This window comes from Rhinolophus ferrumequinum, chromosome 27 (assembly GCF_004115265.2).
Source record: "Rhinolophus ferrumequinum isolate MPI-CBG mRhiFer1 chromosome 27, mRhiFer1_v1.p, whole genome shotgun sequence".
Classification (NCBI taxonomy): Eukaryota; Metazoa; Chordata; class Mammalia; order Chiroptera; family Rhinolophidae; genus Rhinolophus; species Rhinolophus ferrumequinum.
In genome coordinates, this window is record NC_046310.1 from 26,866,207 (window position 1) to 26,889,384 (window position 23,178).

General features: G+C 50.0%; 1 protein-coding gene across 1 annotated transcript in view; it reads left to right on the forward strand.

Moving 5' to 3' along the window:
• The first annotated feature begins 378 nt into the window (after positions 1-378).
• Positions 379-23,178, forward strand: part of ABCB10 (ATP binding cassette subfamily B member 10) — a 31,602-nt gene continuing 8,802 nt past the window's right edge. The window contains exons 1-8 of the mRNA XM_033099514.1: positions 379-892; positions 8,374-8,574; positions 9,350-9,552; positions 12,642-12,776; positions 13,793-13,939; positions 14,928-15,063; positions 20,823-20,918; positions 21,943-22,152. Coding sequence (XP_032955405.1) covers positions 379-892; positions 8,374-8,574; positions 9,350-9,552; positions 12,642-12,776; positions 13,793-13,939; positions 14,928-15,063; positions 20,823-20,918; positions 21,943-22,152 — 1,642 coding nt within the window. The remainder of the gene's footprint in view (positions 893-8,373; positions 8,575-9,349; positions 9,553-12,641; positions 12,777-13,792; positions 13,940-14,927; positions 15,064-20,822; positions 20,919-21,942; positions 22,153-23,178) is intronic.

The following is a 23,178-nucleotide window of genomic DNA, read 5'->3' on the forward strand; positions in this document are numbered from 1 at the left end:
CTGCGTGAGAAAGGGCTCGCGCCGCTCCCAGGGCCGAACCCGAGGAGACTGCAAAGCGCGAAAAAGCGCCCCGCGCGCCCGTGCGCAGGCGCAGCGCTGCCCGTCTGTCCCTCGGGGACGTCCGGGTCGGCGCGCCGGCCTCTCGGCTGCCCAGTGGGGGGCGCTACCCCGAGAGCGCGCGGTGGGTGTGGGCTCCCCGCAGGGCGTGGTGCGGGCGGAGGGGCGCCGGCCACATGCGGCGGGTGACGGCGGGTGACAGCGGGCGGGGCGGCGGGCGGCGCCGCGTCCACGCCCTCCGCTCGGCGGGGCCGGGAGGGTCCCGGGGTTCCGTGCGCGCCGGGCCGGCCGGGCTGAGGCACAGAGCTCGGACGCGGCGCCATGCGCGGCCCCGCTGCCTGGCCGCTGCGGCTGCTTGTGAGGCGTGGCCCGGCCGCCTGCGCGTGGACCCCGGCCGCCCGCGCCTCCTGGGCCCGGGTGCCGCCGACCGGCCTGGGGCCGCCGCGGCCTTGGGCCCCGGGGCTGGGGCTTCTCGGGGGTGCGGGAGCCGCACGAAGCCCGCGCCGCTGGACGAGCGGCTGCTTGGGCGGGGGTCCCGGCGGCCCCGGCGGCGGAGCGGGCCTCGCGCGGCTCCTGGGGCTGTGGGCGCGGCGCCCCGGCGCCTGCAGCTGCGAGGCCCTCCGGCTCGGCTCCCGCCGGCTCCCGCGCGCTGGGCTCCCCGGCGGCCCCGCCGTCGCCGCCCGGGCGGGGGGCGAGGCCTCGCGGCGGGGGCCAGCGTTGCCTGCGGCCGCGGCGGCTCCGAAAGACGACTCTCGGCTGCGCCCCACGGCGGCCGGGCGCTCGGAGGCCCGGAAGCTCCTGGGGCTGGCGTACCCCGAGCGCCGGAGGCTGGCAGGTAGGGCCCCCCGCGTCCCCTTCCTTCCCCTCGGCCAGCCGCGCCGCACGCCCGCCAAAGCGCGTGGTCCCGGGGCCTCCGAGACGCGACTCCGGGCGGCCTCCGCCCCGGGAGCGCTGCCCTCTCCCAGGACGGCTGTGGAGCCTGTCGGGGGAGCGCCGACCAGTTTGAAGATTTGTTTTGCTTGTTCTCTTAGCCTGACGTTACCCGAGTGTGGTGTCTCGTTGTTAGAAATTTGGGTCTGTTCCTCTTCGGCTCTGCCAGCATTCAGAATGAGCCGGGGCTTTTCCGTCTCCGATTTTAAACAATTCACTCGAACCAAAAACATGCCTGTTTTGTATTATGCACTTATACTGATTTTTAAAACGTCATTTGCTTTAGGCAAGTGTATTAAGCAGCCAGCAGCATCTTTACTGGGTGAGCCCATGCAGTGTAACCTTTCCTATTTGTGTTTTTGCTTTTGCCGCCGAGTGGGAGGTAGGAAGTTACCTCCCCCTTTAGAATAGTCAGCCCAGGCCAGATCAGTGCTCTGTCCACTCCAGAAGTTTGGAGAAACTAGATCACAACCCAACTAAATCATAATTGAATAATTTTTAGAAGAAATTAAAATGAATGAAATCCAGATAAACATGATTTTCTGTAGCTCCTCATTTTTAGCCATAATTAGAGAAATGATTAAACGCGAGTTTTCCAGATTTCCCCGTATTAATCAATCAATATGTATTGCGCCCTCATTGTGTGCCAGGGCTAGGGCTACATTGGTGAGCAGAGAGAACCGGTTTCTGCTCCTGCGGGGGCTTCCAGCTTAGTGGGGGTGAAACATTATGCAATAATCCTGGGACTAGAGATGAAACTGCCACTGTGGTGAAGGCTTGGAAAGGGCCTGTGAGGCTGAAGGGGCAACACTTGAAAACGGTCACAATCCCATGTGCTTCTCTGCAAATCCATTGCCTTTCAAAGGTTCCTAGAGTCATGTGTGGTTTAGGGCAGGCTGGTGCTGTGGGGAAGGCCATAGAGGGGACATTCTCCCTCTCACTGACTGTTAAAGCTGAGGAGGATTTGTGGTATCGCTGGGTGTACAAATAATTATTTCATCGCTTAGTTAATTGTCTGTAGACTTTGATGGAAACAAAGATCTTTCCATTTTTAAAAGAAGTTTGAAACTAAGCGCTTTCGTGGACTGTGAGCTGCTGAGAAGTCTGTCTGATTCATCCCTAGTTCTTCATGTGTATGCTGCACAGGGTAGGGGCTCAGAGTGACTTAGGGGGAGGGACAGAGGATGGTGGGGAGGCCCAGGCTGAGGCTGAGTAGAGACCCTGCACGAGCTCCACAGGTGTGTCAGCCATCCTGCAGGTGTGCGGAAATCCAGTTTTGTTTTGTTTCTGAAATATTCAGTGTACGAAGGTTTTGTAGATGTCAGGCTTTCCCTGTTCCCACATGTCCTGCCATGCCACTGTGTTGAGAAGACAGCCTGAAACAAGGCAAGAGCTGTATGTACCTCCTTTTATTTTAAGAAGGGGAGTTATTTTGACATGCCACGTGAAGTAATTGTGAACATAGAATTTGAGGAAATAAGTCGTGTTGGTACAGTAATTTTTTTTTAACTTTTTAAACAGATACTAAACGCATATTGTATCTTATGAGTAAATCTGATGAAAAACCCGTCTTAGCATAGGGATTCCTGAGAGGTCATTAGATATGCCATACTGAAGCCAATCTGGATGTTGGCATTTGTGGGATTCCCAGGAAGTGAGGGGTCATCATTAATTTGTAGCTTATCGTCAGAACAGCCTCAGATGCTGGCCCATCACCGAAGTGCTAGAGACACAGAGCAGTTGTGTGTGTGTGTGTGTGTTTATTTTTTAATCAAGAGACCGAAAAAGCTGAGTTGAAGAGTAAGAATTCCAATGTTAATTTGTTACTTTTTAGAAAAGCAAATACACAAATCCTTTTCAAAGATTCATTTATGCATTTGAATAGCAATACTTTCAACTGTGTGTAGCAATTTGCAAAATATACACGTGAACCGTGTGATCAGAAAACTTTGATCTTAAGTAGTTTGTATCAGGAGCTTAAAAACGGGATCTGTCTTCTGAAATGTTTACAGAAGTGTGTTGAGAAGTTTCAGTATCATTTCCATTTTCCTTCTAAAGGAACCGAGGTCCTCTAACCTGTCCTTGGCCTTTCCTGCCCGCATCTCACTTTGTGTAGGAATCTGCATCTGTCTTGCTACAGCTGTGGCCGGCCTACAAAGTTGCTCTCCAGTCTTTTCTCTCTGATAATTCTTCATCTTATCACCTTGGCCAAAAGAGTCTTAGCAGATGCAGGGGCTCCCTGAGGAGCCCTGTGTGGGCAGATGGATAAGAAGGAATGGCCGAAAGCCCCCTCGCTGCGCCAAGCAGATAGAAGAGGCTGCTGAGGCCTCTGAGCTTCCCGTGAGCCAGGCAGGGAAAGGAGCGCAGAGTTGGGTCTTATAAGTGAGCTGTGGGCACCAAGGGTCTTCTGACATGGGAAGGGTGCTGCCAGCCCGCAAGTTAGTTCTTCGTGGGCCGGCCTCTCGCGGAAGCAGCTTGCCTTCCCCACACTTCCCAGGCAGGTTCTGGTCAAACTCAAAGGGGCACGTCCATCCCTCCACCCCCAATATGTTCAGCCGGGGCCTCTGTGGGTGAGTTGGGAGGGCGCTTCCCACTGACAGGACTGATTGGGGCTTGTGTGGGTTGAGATTAGCACTGTTCTTAGAACCTGGTGCCCGCCAGGAGCTTGGCTGAATTTGTAGTGATAGTTTGTGACCAGAATGAATCGAGTGATAAAACCAGTGGATGTAGTAAGCAAGGAGAGAGCGAGTAGTGCTTCGAATGAGTTTTCCTGAAGCCCACGTCAGGACAGACGTTCTGACAAGGACGGTCCTGACGGGTCAGCGAGACTGAACCTTTGGAACAGACACTGCTCCAGAAAGCAGGGATGTTCGTTTGCTATGGAAATACCACGTTTCAAAGAAAACATTAAATTCTGTAGCTGTGCTGTGAAATGTATTAGTCAGCATTGTTGTGTATAAAATATATACCAGAGTTTGAAGGGACTTATTATGAAAAAAAAGTAAAATATCGTAACTTTTTTTATATTGATTACATGTCGAATAATTTGGATATATTGGATCAAATAAAATGTGTTACTAAAATTAAGGTTACCTGTTTCTTTTACTTTTTCATGTTACAACTAGAAAATTTTAAATCACGTAGGTGACTCCTGTCATATGTCTACTGGACAGCAAGTTCCAGAGTCCAAGGCAGGCCCCCTGCTGACATGGCACAGGTGCCTAACGCCTACCATAGGCTGCCAACCGGGCCTTGCCCCAGGCGTGCCAGGGCTCAGCCCGTTGCCCCACAGATCAGTCCACAAACCCAAGGCCTTTGCTGAACTCTGCCTCCCGCGAGCCCGTCAGCCCTCAGGTCTGCAGCTCCTTCCCTGTCCAGCTTCACTTCAGCCTCTATCCTGCACATCTTCTCGACTGCCTTGTTCCCCATACTACCCACCCTGCATTTGCAAAACTGTCCTCTAGGTGCCTGAAAATTCAGCACGTTTAAAGACCCAAGTTGCCCGAAGCTGCCTTCCCCCTCTGTCCCCTCTGTCAGGGTAAGCCTTCTGTGTGACCCCTGGGCCAAAGCCGGACACATGGTCATTCCTGACTCGGGGCAGTGACAACTGTGGGAAACATAGTAGTGAACACTTACTGTTTACTATTGGGCATGTGGGCGCTGTGCCACATGCTTTACATGCGTATTTACTGCTCACAACATTTCCATAAGGGAGGTATTGTTTTTCTTGCCATTTTACAGATGAAGAAGCTGAGGCACTGAGAGGTTGAGTGACGCAAGGGCAGACAGCTAGAAGGCAGCGTTAGTGTATTGACTCTGTCAGTCCCAACTTCAGAAACAGCCCTCCATATGCTTCCCAAGTCCAACCAGCCAGTCCTCGGGTCCTGTGGAGTCTAGTTCTTAAAATACCTCCAAGCCCTGTCACCGTCCTTAACCCCTTCGCCTCCCTCCTCCCCCGCCCTTCCCCTAGGTCCCCTCTCTCCTGGAGCATGGGAACAGTGATTCAACACTCCCTCTGTCTGCTGTCCTGCTAGTAGCCAGTCTTCCCTTTCACTCTGCACACGGCAAGAATGGATCGTGTAAGATGCACATCTGACCACCTCACGCCACCAGCTGAAGCCCTGGCAAGCCTGCCTGGCTGCCGAGTCCCTGTTGTCCTTCAGACCCTGGGACCTGCTGCCACTCTGGCCTCCCTGTGAGGCCCCGCCCCCCCCCCCCCCCAGCTCGGCCCCTGGGGTTTCCTCCTGGCTTGGAATGTGGGAGGATGAGGAAGACGGGCTTGGTCTCAGAGTGTGGTTCCGTGTCATGTGAGCTGCGTGACTTGGACAAGCTTCCGCACTTCTCTGCGCTTGAGTTTCCTTTCTGAAACAACAAGGACAGCAGGTGGGGGTGGTGAGGAGTGAACAGGATCGCGCGGCAGAAGCTTCAGGTAGTGCTGGGGCTCCTCAGTGCGGCATCTTTGCTCCTTGAATGACAGTGGGGACAGGTCCCTGCCTAAGAGTCAGGTGAATTATTAGAACGTGAGTCTGTCCGGCAGGTGGTCCGCATGCTTTACAGCTTCCTCCCACCGGCTCCCGGCCTCCAGGAGCTCTCCTTCTCTTTCCCCTTTTGAAGGATTTCTTTCACCGAATGCCGTAATTCAGTAGAATGAGGGTCACAGCTGCTTTAACCTACCTGTCAAGAGACAGATAACAAGTGTCTGAGGTCCCTTCAGGCAAAGACAGGAGCAAGGCGTAACCATGGAGAAAAGGTAGGGAAGAATTTCAGGACAGCAGTGTGCTTGGTGTGTGGAGTTGAGGGAGAAAGCTGAAATAGTTCTGTGCAAGTCTGAATTATTCATTAATACCAAAGTCATCGTGTGCAACAAAACCCTGATTAACAAGAATCCACGTAACCGGAAGTGGAACAAACCTTTTGTTTGACTTTTGTCTCTATTTATCTTGTAAGACAGACGAAAATGGCAATAAAAAAAGTTGATAATTTATTTTTAATTCAATGAAAGAGGTAAGGGGATATTCTGGAGTGATTTTGGATTTAGGTCAATTCCTTCCTCTATAACCATCATCACTGTCTGAGAACTAGTGTTGAGAGTCAAAGTCTTGGGGCATTTCATTCATGAAATACGGACTCTTATTTATTTTTGGAATCGTAACTGATTTAGAACTGGAGGGAGGGGGAGAGACGGACCTTTACAGCACTTCCTGTATGTTACACGTCTGGAAGTATTTGCCGAGGCAGAAAAACAGAGTAGAGACGCTAGTTACCGACAGGTGAGGCCGAAGGCTTTCAGCCTGGGCCTGGCCCCCGGGGACACCTGTTTTTGGAGCGTGTCAGCGCGTCTAGGCGGTGTCCTGCAGGACCAGGTGGCCGTCTCCCTGCCCTTTGGTCTTTTCAGTCCCTCTTGGCATTTGAAAACAAGACCCTGGGTCTTCCATCAAAATGAAATGGCTTTGGCCACGTTCACATCATCCAGTTAAATTGTGATGACGGAGTTTTAAACCAGGCTCTGTGCAGAGGCTCGTTTCTGTGGGGACTTTGGTCTGCTCTGCCTTGTGCCTCCTTTGCCAAGTCCAAGTCATTCATTCAACAGGTATTTACTGAGCTTTACTATGTGCCTGTCCCCGTGGGCTGCAGGGACACAGCAGTGAACAAAACAGACGCCAATCTTTTCTGTCCTCATGGAGAGAGAGACAGTAAAAAAGTGAAGTCCACAGGGGGCACAGGGGAGAGGAGTGAGGAGGGAGTGGGGCAGGCAGCGCTGGGCGTCTGTTCTGTGAGGTCGTCGGAGCAGCTTTCTTGAGAAGAGGACACAGACATCACAAGTAGGCGATCGGAGGCGATGGAGGTTGTGTCAGTGTGCCCTCCGTGACAGGCTCCCATTTCACCTAGAGCTCTGTTTGCCGGCGGAGTAGCCAGGCGGCACTGCCTCTGCTCTGCACGCTTTATTAAGGTTACATCAAAGTAACACCTTTAGCTAAAGCGGGAGCATTAGGCAAAACTAGTGGAGAGGCAGCTGCTGTTGGCAGGAGGTAGAACTCCCCGCCCCCCAGGCTCCACCCCGCTGGTGCCCCCAGGAGCCTTACCCACCACTGACTCAGTGGTGCCGCTGGCTGGGTTCCTCCCAGGACCAAACTCAGAAGGTACCCAGTTCCCCTTGAAGAGTGGAACTGGGGGGCTCGGGGCAGGGCTAGGGGCAGTACCGCTCTTCAAGGGGAACCTGTGCTGCTGTTTCTTGTTTCTTCCCGGAGATGTTCTGTGTGTACACAGGCTTGAAAAGCCAGGGAAAAGCCCCCAGGTGCCACTTTTGTGCCCTTGCCTTTTTCACTAAGTACATCCTGGTGGGTTGCTTCACGTCAGTACCTGTAGAGTTGCCTCATGCTGTTTAATGACTGCATCCTATTTCTAAACTCAGTGCTGCTTCCTGATTTAACTTGTTCCCCACGGGTGGCTGTTTGGGATATTTTGAGTCTTTTGCTGGTATAAGCAATACTGTAATGAACCCTGGATGTACATCTTTGCATACACATGTGGGAGTGTATCTGTAAGTTACATTCATGGACGTGGAATTGCCGGATCAAAGGGAATGGGTATTCACGCTTTGACCGGTGTGATCGAATGGCTCCCTGTTGTGGTCATTCTCCCTCTAACTGTGTAGGTGCCTCCTTTCCCAGTTTCACTAACGTGGAGTGTTACCAAGCTCTGATCTTTGCCCATCTAGTAGATGGGAAATGGCGTTTCTGGGTAGTTTAACTGCATTCCTCTTATCATGAGCGTAGTTATCTGTGATACGTGTTGTCCCTAATCGAATTTTCTGTTTTCCTTTTATGATAGGACTCTTTCCCCTCTTTCTGTTCTTTAGGTGTATGAGCAATTGTGTTCTTATTTTCAGATCATGCTGCTGTTCTGGTGCTTTCTTCTCCAAAGCAATAATGTTAAGAACACATCACGTGTGTAAGGGATGCCTGGTACTACTTTTCAAAGTTTATTTAAAGTGTTCTGAAATACTAGACGCAATCAAGAAGTTTCCCTGCATACTTTGATCTTTAAGCTGAGGTACAGTCAGGTAACAAGGAAAACAACGTATCACGTGAAACTAGAACAATAGCCCGAGATGAGCCTCCACATCAAGAGGCAGGAAGGGGGCCAGATGGATTAGTGCCCCGGTGCTCCTCGCCAGGGGAGATGGTCAGGCCAGGTGACGCAGACAGTCGTTCATCCAAGTTCTGGTTGTGATCAGCCCCTCCTGTAGCCCCCCTGCTTGTCTGGCCCTGGAACCCCTTTGATTCTTCCCTGTAGTCTGGGGTCTGGGGCTAAAGGGAGGGAGGAAAGTCTCAGCGCCCCCTCGCTGACATGCCAGTGACCCTGAGAGCTGCTTGTGTCTTGCAGCTGCAGTTGGGTTCCTGGCCGTGTCCAGTGTCATCACCATGTCTGCTCCCTTCTTCCTGGGGAGGATAATCGACATCATTTACACGAACCCCACTGGGGATTACAGCGGCAGCCTGACGCGCCTCTGCCTGGCTCTCGGCAGCGTGTTCCTGTGTGGTGCAGCTGCCAACGCCGTCCGCGTCTACCTCATGCAGACTTCAGGTAAAAGCCCTCCCCTCATCTTGGGGTGCGGTCATCCCCGAGGGCAGGCAGGGGAAGCAGTGGCCGCCTGTGCTGCAAGTCTAGGCGTTCCCTCTTCCAGCACCGCATCCGGTGGGACAGGTCCCCACATCTGGCCAGATGGCAAGCTGTGAGTGTCATTGGGCCAGCACTCGGCGGCACTCTCTTCTCAGCTCTCCTTTCACAGGAGCTGGGGTGGAGGGAGGCCGCCCTGCCTGTCGTCTGCCCGTCTGCGGGGGGTTGGAGGACAGGCCTTCAGTCAGGCTGGGGTTCTGGGCCCTCTTCAGGGAGTGACTCCCCCGTTTGTCCCCTGCAGTCAGAGCTGGCTGATCACTGCACAGCATTTCCGTGTCCAGGCCGTGACTGCTGCAATCAGGCCAGAGCCCGGGACGCCCGACTCCCAGTCGGTTGCTTGCCATTTCGCTAATAAAATAAATACACAGTAGATAATTAACCAGGTCTTGTCATTTGAAAGTTCAATACAGGAAAGGGTTGCCAAGGAGGAGCAGAATGAGCTCTGGGGCAGGTAACACCCTAAAATGTCTCTGTCAATAGTACGTCTCACAGCCACGGTACTCATTTCATCGCTGTCGCTTCTCCCCAGCGCCCAGCCTCTAGTTGCTAAGAGAGCACTAATGCTATTACGAATGTGTGCCAACCCCACTGGATCAATAGGGGCACCGGCCATGCGCGGGGGCTGCACCACTCGGCTGAGCTGCTGTGCGGGAGACTGAGCCGTTCCCATTTGCTTTTGCAGGTCAGCGCATCGTGAACGGGCTGAGAGCGTCGTTATTCTCCTCCATCCTGAGGCAGGAGGTTGCTTTCTTTGACAAGACCCGCACCGGAGAGCTGATTAACCGTCTCTCCTCCGACACGGCCCTCCTGGGGCGCTCCGTGACTGAAAACCTCTCGGACGGGCTCAGGGCCGGGGCCCAGGCTTCCGTCGGCATTGGCATGATGGTACGTTGGCGTTGGCCGGCTCCCGTCGATACCTCCTGGCCTGGGCTCGGCCCGCGCCAGGCGTCTGCAGCGTGAGGTCCGTTCTCATTGCCCTGTAGCCTCTTAGCCCAGAACATTGTCACAGGGCTGCAGAAACACGGAGACAGCTTCCTCCGGTAGCCTCCTGCTCTTGCATTCCTCCCAAATGAATTCCTAACAGACTACTGCTGTTCAGAAAAGATTACATTGTTGCCGGGGTTTTCTGAAAATGTGTGCAGGCAGAAAAGACCAAAAGCAGAACGAACCCTTTGGGTGTGAGCAGTGGGTCAGAGGGAGACAGTGACTGACAGGCGTCCAAAGGCAGTGACGCTGCCACTGCTGTCTGAGGACCAAGCGGCCACCTCCTTCCCTCCTCTGTGAGGAGGAGGGCTGATCCCATCCTTCCTTCCTGCAGCACGTGGGCAGCCTCTTCCCTCCCTGGTCCGAGGCCGGAGCTCAGGTCTGCCTGCTGCCTGCCTTCTTCAAATCCTGCTTCTCCTCAGGCCTGCGCTGCGGCCTAGTACAAATGTGACGCGAGCCACACTCGTGATTTAAAATGTCCTAGTAGCCACATTTTAAAGACCAAAAAGAAAGATGAGATGAGATATATTTTACTTAACCCAGTATGAATAAAATACTATCAGTTCAACATGCAATTAATATAAAATTATTAACCAGATATTTTATATTATTTTTTCATATTAAGCTTTCAAAATCCAGTGTGTACTTTATATTTATGAAACATCTCAATCTGGATGCTGAATTTTTGTTGGAAATATTTGCTCTGTGTTTAGATTTCATAAAATTTGCAACTGAAAAGCAGATTGAGAAACTGAGTTTTCCAGACATGCTTAAAACTGTACCAATGACCGAATAGAAATGGAGCATTGGTGTTTCAATTTTAGTTAAAACGAAATACAATTAAAACTGCAGTCCATCAGTCGCAGTAAGCACATCTCCAATGCCTGCAGCCATGTGACGCTGGCAGCTGCGACAGCGCAGGTTCCCACCCCACATTGAGGAGTGTGACTGGCCTTCCTCCCAAGTGCGAAGCCTGGTTTTCGTCCCTGTTCCATGTGGCATTTAGACCAGAGCAGAGGACCTGCTGCCAGAGGGAGCCCTGAAGTCTCACTTAGAGAGTGGAAACCAGCTTTCAAATCTCCTATTTCCAGGGAGGAGAGAAGCACAGCCCTGGAAGAAGCCCCATCCTGCACTGAAGCGTCACTTCCAAATGTTCATAGTTCTGGGCTCAGGAGGAGTGGGGAGCCCCGTCTTGTAAAAGTTAAAGCCAGTCTGCTGTCAGCTCTAGCTGCTATGACCACGTGCCACAGACTGGGGGGCTCAAACAGCAGAGGGTTCTTTCTCACCGTTCTGGAGGCTGGAAGGCCCAGGTCACGGTGTCGGCAAGGGCGGTTCATCCTGAGCCTCCTTTCTGGGCTTGAGGCGGCTACTGTCTTGCTCATGTGGCCTTTCTCAGTGCTTGTACGGAAAGCAGACTTGGGGTCTCATAAGGACTGCAGTCCTTTCAGATCAGGGCTCCACCCTTTCATCTTAATTTCTTCCTTCGAGGCCCCATCTCCAAATACAGCCACACGGGCTTAGGGCTTCTGCATATGAATTTTGGGGGCCCATAACCATCAGCCCATGACGGGGCCTCATGAGGCGACATCACCTGGACCTGGTCTTTAGCCCTGGGGAAACGCGAGTAGGACTTTGTTTCTCTTGCACATCCTACCTGGTTGATGGTAAGCCTGCTCGCAAGCACTGGTGGTGGCTGTGCCCCACTGCCTGCTTAGTCGTTTGGGGGTCTCCCTTCCTAGCAGTGAGATGTGTTTCTGCTATCCAGCACTCCTTTCTGTGACAGGACCCTGGGTAGTCTGCAGAAGTTGGTGCCAAGCGTGGAACGAGAGCGAGGGAGGTAGGTGGTTCTGAGACAGTGCACCCCGGGCCCAGGGCCCCAGTGGACATCCCTCCCCGTTGCTGAGGACCCCAAATGCATTCGGTTCACCCGAGCTTAGTTGCATTCTGGCCCCAGAACGGCCAGGTCTGCCCTGAGCTCAGCACTGCCCCTGCACGTGTCCCCGTGGCAGCCACCTCTAGGGCCCTGCTGGACTGTGTGTGTCTGCTCAGGGTGGCTCATTCCATAATGAAGGCACCCAGCTCATTCCTGCCCTGGGGCCTGAAACTGTATTACACCTGAAGTTTTTTTCTCTCTCTCTCACCTGCTCGCTCTCTAACTCCCACTTGTCCTCTCCCTGTGGAGGAAACTCCACGCTCGTCATTCTCTCCCAGGTGCCTGACACAGTGTTTGCTGCAGGTAGGCCTGCAGTAACGAGTTGTCGAATGAGTGAGTAGTTGTTTAGTCGGCAGCTTTTCCTCAGCATTTTAGGAGAGCCTCGTACAAATTCTCCTAGTTTCTGTGTAAGTGAGATTTGGCAGATGTGAATAAGTTGTTAAAGAGATGCTAGTGTCATTTCAAATACAATCAGCCAATTGCAGGGTCGACAGGAAAACCCTCTGTGTTACTTGAAGAAGTTGCCTGTTTCTTCTTTGAGCAGCTCCCGCTATTGACGTCTCCTCCTCGTGCTGAATCCACTGAGCCATGGAGGCCACTCTGACCTCCTGCCACTTGTCAGTGGTGTCCTCCCGCTGCTTGTGGGACGATGCGTGGTTTTCGGTCTCTTTGCCATCTTGGCCCTTTCGGTGGCACGCATTGCTCTGGCGGTTCGGTGTCCTGAGGCCGAACAGTCTAGACCTGAGGAGAAGACTGCTGCTGCGGTCGGGCCCATGCCTTGCGTCCTGCCTCCCCTCCTGTGCTGTCGAGCAGCGTGGCCTCGTGCACACAGCGTGGCACCTGCCCTGGCTCAGCACGGAGGGTAAGCTGCTCTGTCACGTTACCCCTGTGTGGCATGCTGACTGAAGATGTCTGAACTGTCCCCCAGTGCAGGACGCACAACTTTGACACAGCCGGCCAGCCTGTCTGTTCGTGGACACACACGCTTCTCAGAGAGGCAGTGAGGACTTCTTGCTACTCTGTGTGACAAACACCTTTTGGCTTTTGTTTCTGGCAGTTTTTTGTCTCACCTCATCTGGCCACTTTTGTTTTGAGTGTGGTGCCTCCAATATCCATCCTTGCTGTGATTTACGGACGATACCTGCGGAAACTGACCAAAGTGACCCAGGACTCGCTGGCACAAGCCACTCAGGTAACGGCCCTTTCCTGGCCTGGTGCCCACTGAGTGAGCTCCGAGCCGCCACTGGGACGCCCTGAGGCACGCGCCTTCTCCCTGCCACAGGCCCTTAGATCCCAGGCCCCCGAGACTCCTCGCCTTCTAGACTGGATCACTGCCCACACGTCAGAGTAGACCCAACCCTCGGCAGACTGAACAGTCTACGAACTTCTCCTGTCTTATCATCACCATTTCTTAAAGGACGAAAGAGATAAGCATATTTTCAAAATACTTTCTGGATGACACTCTATCCTTAGTTAATTAATAAAGGTAGCTTTTCAATGCTGTCCAATAGTGTCTTTTTAGAAAATTAAAAATAATTGTTACATTTTCATATTACAAAAACCATATATGTTTCTAATTGAAAGTTTAAAAAATATAAAGAGGGGCGGCCAGATGGCTCAGTTGGTTAGAGTGCGAGCTCTCAACAACAAGGTTGCCAGTTCAATTCCCACATGGGCCAGCGAACTGCGCCGCCTGCAACTAAGATTGAAAACGGCGACTGGACTTGGAGCTGAGCTGTGCTGTCCACAACTAGATTGAGAAATGATGACTTGAGTTGGAGCTGATGGGCCCTGGGGCGACACACTGGTCCCCAATAGAGTCCTGGAAATACGCATTGTTCTCCTTCCCCAATAAAATCTTTAAAAGAAAAAGTATATATATCTATAGAAAAAACATGCATAATCCTGCCTCAGAATTAACATTAATAGCATTTGGAAGTCTGTCCTTTTTCTCTGCATGAAGGTATATTTCTGTATCCACCTACCTACTCTCCTGGTTATCTTCCTATCTACTTACATGTATGATGTGCATATGCATAGATGTTTCCAAAAATAACATTGTTCTATGTCCTCTGCTTTGACTTAGTGTGTACCATGAGCAACTTCCATGGGTGGTGCCTTAAAAATGAGCACTACATTTTAATTGTGCCTCTAGAAATCTTGAAATGTGAACTTGCTCCCCCTGAAATGTGTCTGTTATTCTCCCAGCTAGCTGAGGAACGTATTGGAAATATAAGAACTGTTCGAGCTTTTGGGAAAGAAATGAGCGAAATAGAGAAATACACCAACCAAGTGGACTGTGTGATGCGGCTGGTGAGGAAGGAGGCGCTCGCTCGGGCCGGCTTCTTCGGAGCGGTAAGTACACCACTTGGGAGAAGAGTGAAAACCGTCAGTGTTATCACTGGGAGAGATTTCTATTCTGTGTCTCTTGCCATAAATAGAAAATAATTTTATTCTGCCTCAAGACTAAATTGCCTTCCTTAAAATATTTTTGTGAAAGAGGAGGAAAGCAAGCAAATGTAGTTACAGAAGAGACAATGGGTGGTGAGACCAAACTGTGTAGAGTCAGGCGCTTGTCCTCAAAGTGTGATCTTGACCTCCTGCACCTGCCTCGCCTGGGGCCTGGCCCGCCATGCAGACTCCAGCTTCCGTCCAGGCCACTGGGCCGGAACCTCTGCGGGCAGGCCAGCAACCCGTGGGGACAGACGCCCCAGGTCCTTCAGCTGTTGGCTGTCTGAGCCCCACTGAGGATTAACCAGAACAACCTCAGGGGCTTCAAGGAGGAAGTATGAAAATCACAATGTGCTCAAATAGGATGTTGAACGAGAGCGTCAGCATGAGGGCAAGTTCACAGCGGGTTCAAATGGGAAAGACTGTCAGAGGTCATTCAGTAATGGCCATGATTTACAGGTAAGGAAATGGGCCCAGAGAACACACGCCTAGCCCAGGTCAGGGAGGTGAGGCCAGGACCCCAGTTTGTCAGTCCAGTGTTGAGCCAGTGCGTCATGCTAGAACACATGCACGAGGTGCTAGCTGTTTGTTCATTTCCTCTGGGTGGGCAGGGAACCCTTCATGGTATGATTTTCCTTTGCGAACTGAGTAGACAGAGCAAAAAGGAATCTGATGGGTGAGTTAGCTCTGGGTTTCCATGTTGAGATCATTTCTTTCACTATTGCGATATTTTAAAAGTATTTCTTGTTTGAAATTCAGATTAAAATGTCCTATTTTGAAAGAATCTTGCTGTGATAGTTAAATGCCGAAAGGAAATTAGAGGCCGTGTTAATGCTTTTTGTGTTTTGGGTCTTCAGTGCCCAGCTGACGTCTGTGTTTTCTCCCTCGACAGACGGGGCTGTCCGGGAACCTGATTGTGCTTTCCGTGCTGTACCAAGGCGGGTTGCTGATGGGCAGTGCCCACATGACAGTGGGGGAACTCTCTTCCTTCCTAATGTATGCTTTCTGGGTTGGATTGAGCATTGCAGGTATATAACTTAAGTAGGCTCGGCAGTTACATGTGAAAAATCAGGGTTTGAAATAAAAACTTAACATCCCCTTTATTCCACCTCTCATTAGTTCACTTCAATTCAAAATACCATTTCCTAGAATGTTATTCCAATTTGACTTGGAAAGCAAAAATAAAGATGTGAGTGTGATCCTGCCAAGGCAAGCACTTCCTTGGTTGGGGAGTTTGGGGTTTTCGCAGGCCTTGGTCACTCACTGAGCTCAGGGTCACTCACGAGCAGCGTTCTCTAACCTGCATGTGACAGATGGCTGCTCACTTAGCTCATGGAGTGGGTGCGGGGGGGTGGTGGCAGAGGACGGTGTGGATACCCAGGTCCTACGGGAGTGAGAGTTTCACGATCGGCCAGTCACAGGGAAAGAAAAGTTCTTTTGTACAAAGTCAGCCACGTTCAAAACTAATGACCAATCAAAAACTATAAAGTATAAAGTGCATAAAACAGAGTTGCTTGCTTTTGTCAAGAATCGGAGTTCGCTTTTATTGTCCGTTCCTGGGTGAAGGGCAGGAAGGGCTGAGGGAGCGAAGCCTGTGGTCTGTGCAGTCTTCTTTTCTGTCCCTTTCCTGCATCCCCAGCCGACGAGGAGTGAATGATGTCCTGCTTTCTGTGTTCCTTCCTCTTTGAAAACCCAGATGGAAAGGTTAGAGAAATAGCTTGAGGTCTGACTAATAGGACGTGAGACCCCACCGTGTCGCCTCAGTGCGGGATTTTTATTTTGAAGTTTTTGTTAAAGCCTTTTCCTTAGACTGCAAACAAGTGAGGATGTTTTCTGCACTGAGATTTCCAGAGCCCCTAAAATTAGCATTTTCGTTCTCCTGGCTGGTCTTGAAAAATCTGCTTAAGACATTTCAGTTGCTGAGTGATTTGGGAAGCGAGAGGATCCGTCTGGAAGACCCAGGGATAAGGGTGTTGCTAGCTCTTCTCCGTCCCCTGTGCTGAGCCTGCTGGGCTGTAGGGTCCCACCGCCATGTGGTCATGTTCCTTGAAGTCTTCTGTCCCACCTCAGAGGTGGTTTGCCTTTTTGTTCACGTTCCACACTTCACCACGGTCAGCTTTCCTCCCACCTCCCCTAAGACTATGTTTTCTGTCAGTTATTTGCTCTTCTTGGTCCCACCCTCTTTTCTTCCATCCTACCTGACCTGATTTGGGGTGCCCCACAGTCCAACCTTTTGTCCTGACAAGTTCACAACTGTGTCCTGCACTACTGGGCTGGAAATAGTTGTGGTCCCAAGAGCCGGCTGCCTCCCCTGGTTAGGAGCAAAGCTGAGGCTTTGTGCACAGGACTTGGGAACCTTGACTTTGTCAGTCGCAGGCTAGCCAGCTCTGGCCAACGGTCGTGCGTGATACCCGTCATCCGGTGATGGAAGGGTCAACGTTTGGTTAGATCTGCAGGGACCTGTCACCACCAGAGTCCCACAGTTATGACCGGGGCAGGTCCCTACGGCTGTGGGATTTAAGTCACCAAGGCGAGTTGGATTTAAATGCTTTTGTGAAGCTGACTGTTTAAAGTAGTTCTGTAAGGGATCTGCAAGCAAGAAATTCTATTTTATTTGTTAAATAAAGACGCATTTTTACATGTCAGTTTCCACTTAGAGTAGCATACTAAATAAAACAACAACACACACCAAATTCCACGTTTCCTGCTGAGAGAGGGTCTGCTCTGGTGCTGTGTGAAGAAGAGCATCTTGTGTATTTTGTACCACAGAACGTTCTTACATCTTTCTACTGAACCCTAGCGAATTTTCCTATGTATTTATATTTTTATGGAGGTGGAAGTCACACAATGTAAAATTAGCCATTTTAATGCTAACAATTCAGTGGTTTTCTAACATTCACAGTGTTGTGCAACCACCACCTCTATTTAGTTCCCAAATGTTTTCGTCACCCTGAAGGAAAACCCCACGTTCTCTAAGCAGTCGTCTCCGTACCCCTCCCCCAGGCCCTGGCACCACAATTTGCCTTCTGTCTCTGTGTATTTACTTATCCAGTTAACTCCTATAAATGAAATCATGTACTGTGTGGCTTTGTGTGTTTGGCTTCTTCGCTTAGCATGTTTCCACAGTTTGCCCCCACTGCAGCGTGGATCAGTACTTCGTTCCTTTTCGTGGCTGAGTAATAACTACTCTACTGTATAGACAGTGCGTTTAGTTTGTGCAGGGCCATGTGGTTTGTTTGTTTTTCACAATTGAAACTCTTTACTGTGTCAGATGCACCTTCCTTTCACCTCTCTCTTCCTACCCACCCTCTTTCTTTCAATGAATAGACTTTTTTTTAGAGGAGTTTTAGGTTCACAACAAAATTGAGCAGAAATGAGAGATTTCCCCCGTAATCCCTGACCCTACAAGCACAGCCTCCCTTACTACCAATGTCCCCACTAGAGGGCACATTTGTCACAATCCACGAACTCCCATGGACACGTCGTCGCTACCCAGAGTCCACAGTTGACATAGGGGTCCCTCTTGGTGGTGTACATTCTATAGGTCAGGACAAATGTATAAATGACACGTATCCACCATTAGAGTTTCATAGACAATAGTTTCACTGCCTTAAAAATCCCCTGCGCTTTGCCTGGTCACCCCTCTCCCTGCTGCAACCACTGCTCTTATTCCTGTCACCATGGTTTTGCCTTTTCCAGAACGTCATGTACTGGGAATCACAGTTTTCAGCCTTCTCAGATGGGCTCCTTTCACCTATAGTGTGCATTTACAGCTCCTCCACCTCTTCATGGCTTGATAGGTCATTCTTTTTAGTGATGAATATTCTTCTATCTGGTTGGACCACAGTTTATTTATCCATCTCCTACTGGAGGCATCTTCGTTGCTCCCAAGTTCTGGCGATTATGCAAAGAGCTGCTGTAAACATCCATGTGCAGGCTTTTGTGTGGACATGAGTTTTGAATGCCTTTGGGTAAATATCAAGAAACATGAGTGCTGGAGCGCATGGTAAGAGTATGTTTAGTGTTGTAAGAAACTGCCAGACTGTCTTCGAAGTGGCTGCACCATGTGCGTCCCCACCAGTGATGACTGAGGGTTCCTGCTGCGCCACGTCCTTGCCAGCATGTGGTGTGGTCAATGATCCAGATTTTAGGTGTGTTGTGGTGTACTTCATTCTTATAATTTGCAATTCTCTAATGACGTATCTTTTCATATCCCATTTACCATCTGTTTATCTTCTTTGGTGAGGTGTCTGTCAGGTCTTTTGTCCATTTTTTAATTGGGTTAGTTGTTTTCTTATTGTTGAGTTTTAAGAGCTCTGTATATTTTGGCTAACAGCCCTTTATCAGATAAGTGCTTTGCAAAGCTTTTCTTATAGTCTGTGGCTTGTCTTATTCTCTTCGCAGAGCAGAAGTTTTTTATTTTGATAAAGTCTAACTTACCAATGTTTTCTTTCATGGGTTGTACTTTTGGTATTATATTTAAAAAGTTATCGCTGAACCCAAAGTCATTTAAGTTTTCTCCTAGAAGTTTTATAGTTTTGCATTTTACCGTTAGGTCTGTAGTTCGTCTTGAGTTCATTTTTGTGAAGAGTGTGACATCTGTGTCTAGATCCATCTTTTGCATGGAGACGTCCAGTTCTCCGGCACCATCTGTTGGAAAGACTGTCCTTTCCCTGCTGAATTGCCTTTGCTCCTTTGTCAAAGATCAGAGGACTGTATTGGGCCTATTTCTGCCCAATGCAGTTTTCATTCACCCTGAAAGTTTTAATCCACTGTATCTTGCACAAATATACACAAACCCACGCACAAATGTACCTTAGAGAGAACGTGTGCATTGCATTTCTCCAGCATCCTTACTGAGGGGCAGTGTTACAAGTCTGTGTCCAACAGTTGAGAAGGACCATGTGCTTGGAGTTTTAAGTCATTCATGAAGTCATTAATTATGTAATTCTGATTAATTAATTAGTTCAAAGGTGACGTTTTAGTAAAGTACAGTTGACATACAGTATTGTATTAGTTTCAGGTGTACAACCCAGTGACTGCGTTTATGTACTGTACAATATGGTCACAGTGTGTCTGGTGACCATCTGTCATCGTATAAAGTTATTACCATGCCAGTGACTATATACCCTGTGCTATACGTTATATCGTCATGACTTAGTTATTTTATACCTGGAAGTTTGCTTCTCTTATTGCCCTGCCCCCTTTCACCCATCCCACCCGCCCCCTCATCTGGCAACCATCAAAATGTTCTCTGTATCTATGAGTCTGTTTCTGTTGTTTGTTTGCTGTCGATTCCACATGTAAGTGAAGTTATACGGTATTTGTCCTTCTCTATATGACTTATTTCACTTAGCATAGTACCTTCTAGGTCCATCCTTGTTGTCACAAATGGTAAGATTTTACTCTTTCTTATTGCAGAGTAACATTTCATTGTATATATGTACCACTTCTTCTTTATCTATTCATTCATCAGTGGGCACTTAGGTTGCTTCCATATCTTGGCTATTGTAAATAATGCTGCAGGGAACATAGGGGTGTATATATCCTTTCAAATTAGTATTATCATTTTCTTCAGATAAGTACCCGGAAGTGGATTTGCTGGGTCATAAGATAGTTCTGTTTTAAATTTTTTGAGGAACCTCCAAATTGTTTTCCATAGCAGCTGCACCAGTTTACATTCCCACCAACAGCACAAGGACTCCCTTTCCTCCACATCCTCGCCAACACTTATTGGTTGACTTTTTGATGACGGCCATCCTGACAGGAGTTAGGTGACATCTCACTGTGGTTTGGATTTGCATTTCTCTGATGATTAGTGATGTTGAGCATCTTTTTGTATGTCTGTTGGCATCTGTGTGTCTTCCTTGGAGAAATGTCTATTCAGGTCAGAAAGCCCAGAAATAAATTCACGCTTATATGGTTAATTAATCTGTGACAAAAGGGGCAAGAATATACAGTGGAGTAAAGATAGTCTCTTTGGTAAATGGTGTTGGGGAAACTGGATGCAAAAAAATCCCGAATCTGGAACACTCTCTTACTCTACATACAAAAATAAACTCAAAATGTGTTAAAGACTTAAATGCAATACATGAAAATAAAACTTCTAGAAGAAAACAGGTAGTAAACTTTCTTGACGTCGGTCTTGGTAAATTTTTTTTGGCTATGTCTCCCTGGGCAAGGGCAACAAAGGGAAAAATAAATGGGACTACATTAAATTAATAAGTTTCTGCACAGCAGAGGAAACCATCGACAAAATGAAAAGGCAGCCTACTGAATGGGACAAAAGTGACTTTAAGAAGAGATTGTTGGAATATTAATTTTCCCAAATTTCAGTTTTTAGTTTAGTAAAAGTGGAATTTTTGAGTGCCTAAAAAGGAGGTTTGATTTTTGAGGGTATGAATTTGAAATGAATCTTGGGATATTTTATATTCCTTTTAAGTAGGGGATAAGCACTGAATTTTATTTACATTGCTATGTTTGTGAGTAGGTACACTTTCTCTGTAACACTGTGATTCTCGTCAGTGGTTGATTAGTATGGCTACATGTATTTGTAAACTCCCTGATGAAACATTAACTCCTTATTAGAAGTCAGTCCAGAGGAGGAGAAGCTAAAAGAGAGCAAGAGTCAGGGATTCTGAACATGGGCTCCCAGGCAGCTGCCTCAAAGCCTTTTGTGAAAGTAACAGGTTTTCTTTCAAAGCAAGTTGTCGCTGCTCCCAGACGGAGGGCAGTAGCTGATGGGCATTTCCTGGACCCAGCGACGGATGTTACTTCTCGTCCTCAGGTCTGAGCTCTTTCTACTCGGAGCTGATGAAAGGACTGGGTGCTGGGGGACGCCTCTGGGAGCTCCTTGAGAGAAAGCCTGAACTTCCTTTTAATGGTGAGTCTGAAATGCATTTGTTTTTCTTCACTGGGATTAAACAAACGTGGCATTGGACAGTTAGGCCAGCTCCCTGTTCTACCTGTGAGGGATGAGCATGACAAGGACGTCCCTGCCACATGGCAGGGAAACAGTCCTCAGAGGGGTGAGCAGTAAGAGGAAGGACAGTCACCAGAGGGCCCAGGAGGGCCCTGCAAGCCTGGGGGCTGACCACGTGGTGTGCGCCCACTGGGTTGACCTGCAGCAGGATGGTGGCGAGTGCGGCCCAGGCACCCCAGTGGGGAGGGCCCGGCCAGCCCACCAGGTGTGTCTTCGTAGTGCTTTTGATGATGTCTGAGTGCAGGGTAGGAGGAAAGGAAGAGGCATCACACAAATAAAAGCCTCTGGCTCTGGGGGTGGGGGGCGCACGCTGCTGCTGCTTGTCCGGCACCGTGTCCTCTGTCCCCTGCGTCCCTGGAAGCAGTACTCGGGGCAGCCGTGTGGCCTTGGCTCAGAAGAGGCTGTGGGCAGTAACCACTCCCCACCCCCAGGTCAGAACATGAATGCCAGTGCTGTCCAGCGTCACAGGCTGCGGGAGAGCCCAGCCTGAGAGACTGGCAGCTTCCCCGGGTCAGTGGCAGGGCAATAGCAAGACAGCAGGACTGCTGACCCCCTCTGGCTCCATGGCGACTGTGCAGTGCCCTTGTTGGTCCTCACTCTTGAAACACGGATTTCGAGTAGGTGAGGTAAACCCTGGACCGAGGGGGCTGCAGAGGCAGCGGCAGGGCCGGGGCTAACTGCAGACTCGTTAGCTTGGGCAGGTCGGTGGCTCTGAGCCTCAGTGTGCTGTCAGTAAAGCTGGGACAGTCGTGTCTCCATCTCAAACAAGACCTACGTATAGGGCCTGGGCAGTGGGTGGTGAGTGGAGGCCTCTTCCTGACTGCCCAGAACGAGCTCCCAGCCCTGGACCAGCCAGACCCGTGGGAACTGACTTCAGCTGTGAGTTTGGTCCTTGTGGTAAGGAGTCCATCTCCACCTGTTTCAGAGGGGCTCATCTTAAACGAGAAGAGCTTCCAGGGCACTTTGCAGTTCCAGAATGTGCATTTCGCCTACCCAACTCGCCCAGAGGTACCCATATTCCGGGACTTCAGCCTGTCCATCCCGTCAGGGTCGGTCACCGCGCTGGTTGGCCCCAGTGGCTCTGGCAAGTCCACAGTGGTGTCCCTGCTGCTGAGGCTGTACGACCCCATTTCTGGTGAGTAGTCCCCACTTCGTAGGGCAGGACTGTCCTGAGCCCTTGTGCTGTGCCCTGGCGAGGATGCGATCATACAGAGCTTGCAGTGGGGACTTCTGGACACCAGAGCATTTATTCCCAGGAGAGAAATCCCTTCAACAACGTGCTCACTTTTTGGGGCCGCTCACAGAGACGGCCGGCTGGCGTTTGGCATATTTCAGGCCCGAACTCTTCAAATCCCGAGTGGCTTCCTGAATTGTATCTCCTCTTCCCCCATGCCAGGGCCCCTTGATGCCCCAGTGGGAGACAGGTGGGCAAGGCCACTCAGCAGCTGCAAGCACGCTGGTGCCGCGGCCCTGGGGAGCTCCTGGGAAGCTGCTGGTCCGAGAGCAGACGCTGCTGGGCGGCCGCTGCCCGCTTCTCGTGGCCACCGCACTGAGCTTTGGGGAAGCAGGGCTTTTCTGAACGGGTTTGTCTCGTGGTTTTTATTTTATTTTTAACCAGACCATAACATCTTTAAAGCAAAGAACACAACATTATTTTACTTTATATCCTTTTTTATTGAGGTATAATTGACGTATAACCTTATATTCTTTTCAGGTGTGCAATATTGTGATTCGATAATTGTATATATTGCAAAATGATCACAATGTGGGAGCTGGTCACGTGCCAGATAACTTTTTGAGCTGCCGATCCTGGCGCACAGAATCACAGCTGTTAAAAATGGGTGTCAGTACACTGTCTGTCTTGATTTACTCTCTACTTGCTATCAAATTCTGAGTTTAGAAAAATCCTACTTAGGTGGTGCCAATCAAGTCAAAATATTGTCTGTAGTTTCTTCATCATGGTGAATAAATCAAAGAGAAAATGAACTAAGCTTCAATTCCTGCCCTGTGTAGTCCATAGAGCACTTGTACTTTGTAAGCATTTAGGGACCTCAGGTTTTTCCAGCTCCCGAAAGCCTGTAGCTGGCTGGCATAGCCACACCCCACTCACTGAGAAGGAATGGCATTTCTGTGTCACGCATGGTTGTCACTGAGAAGGAGT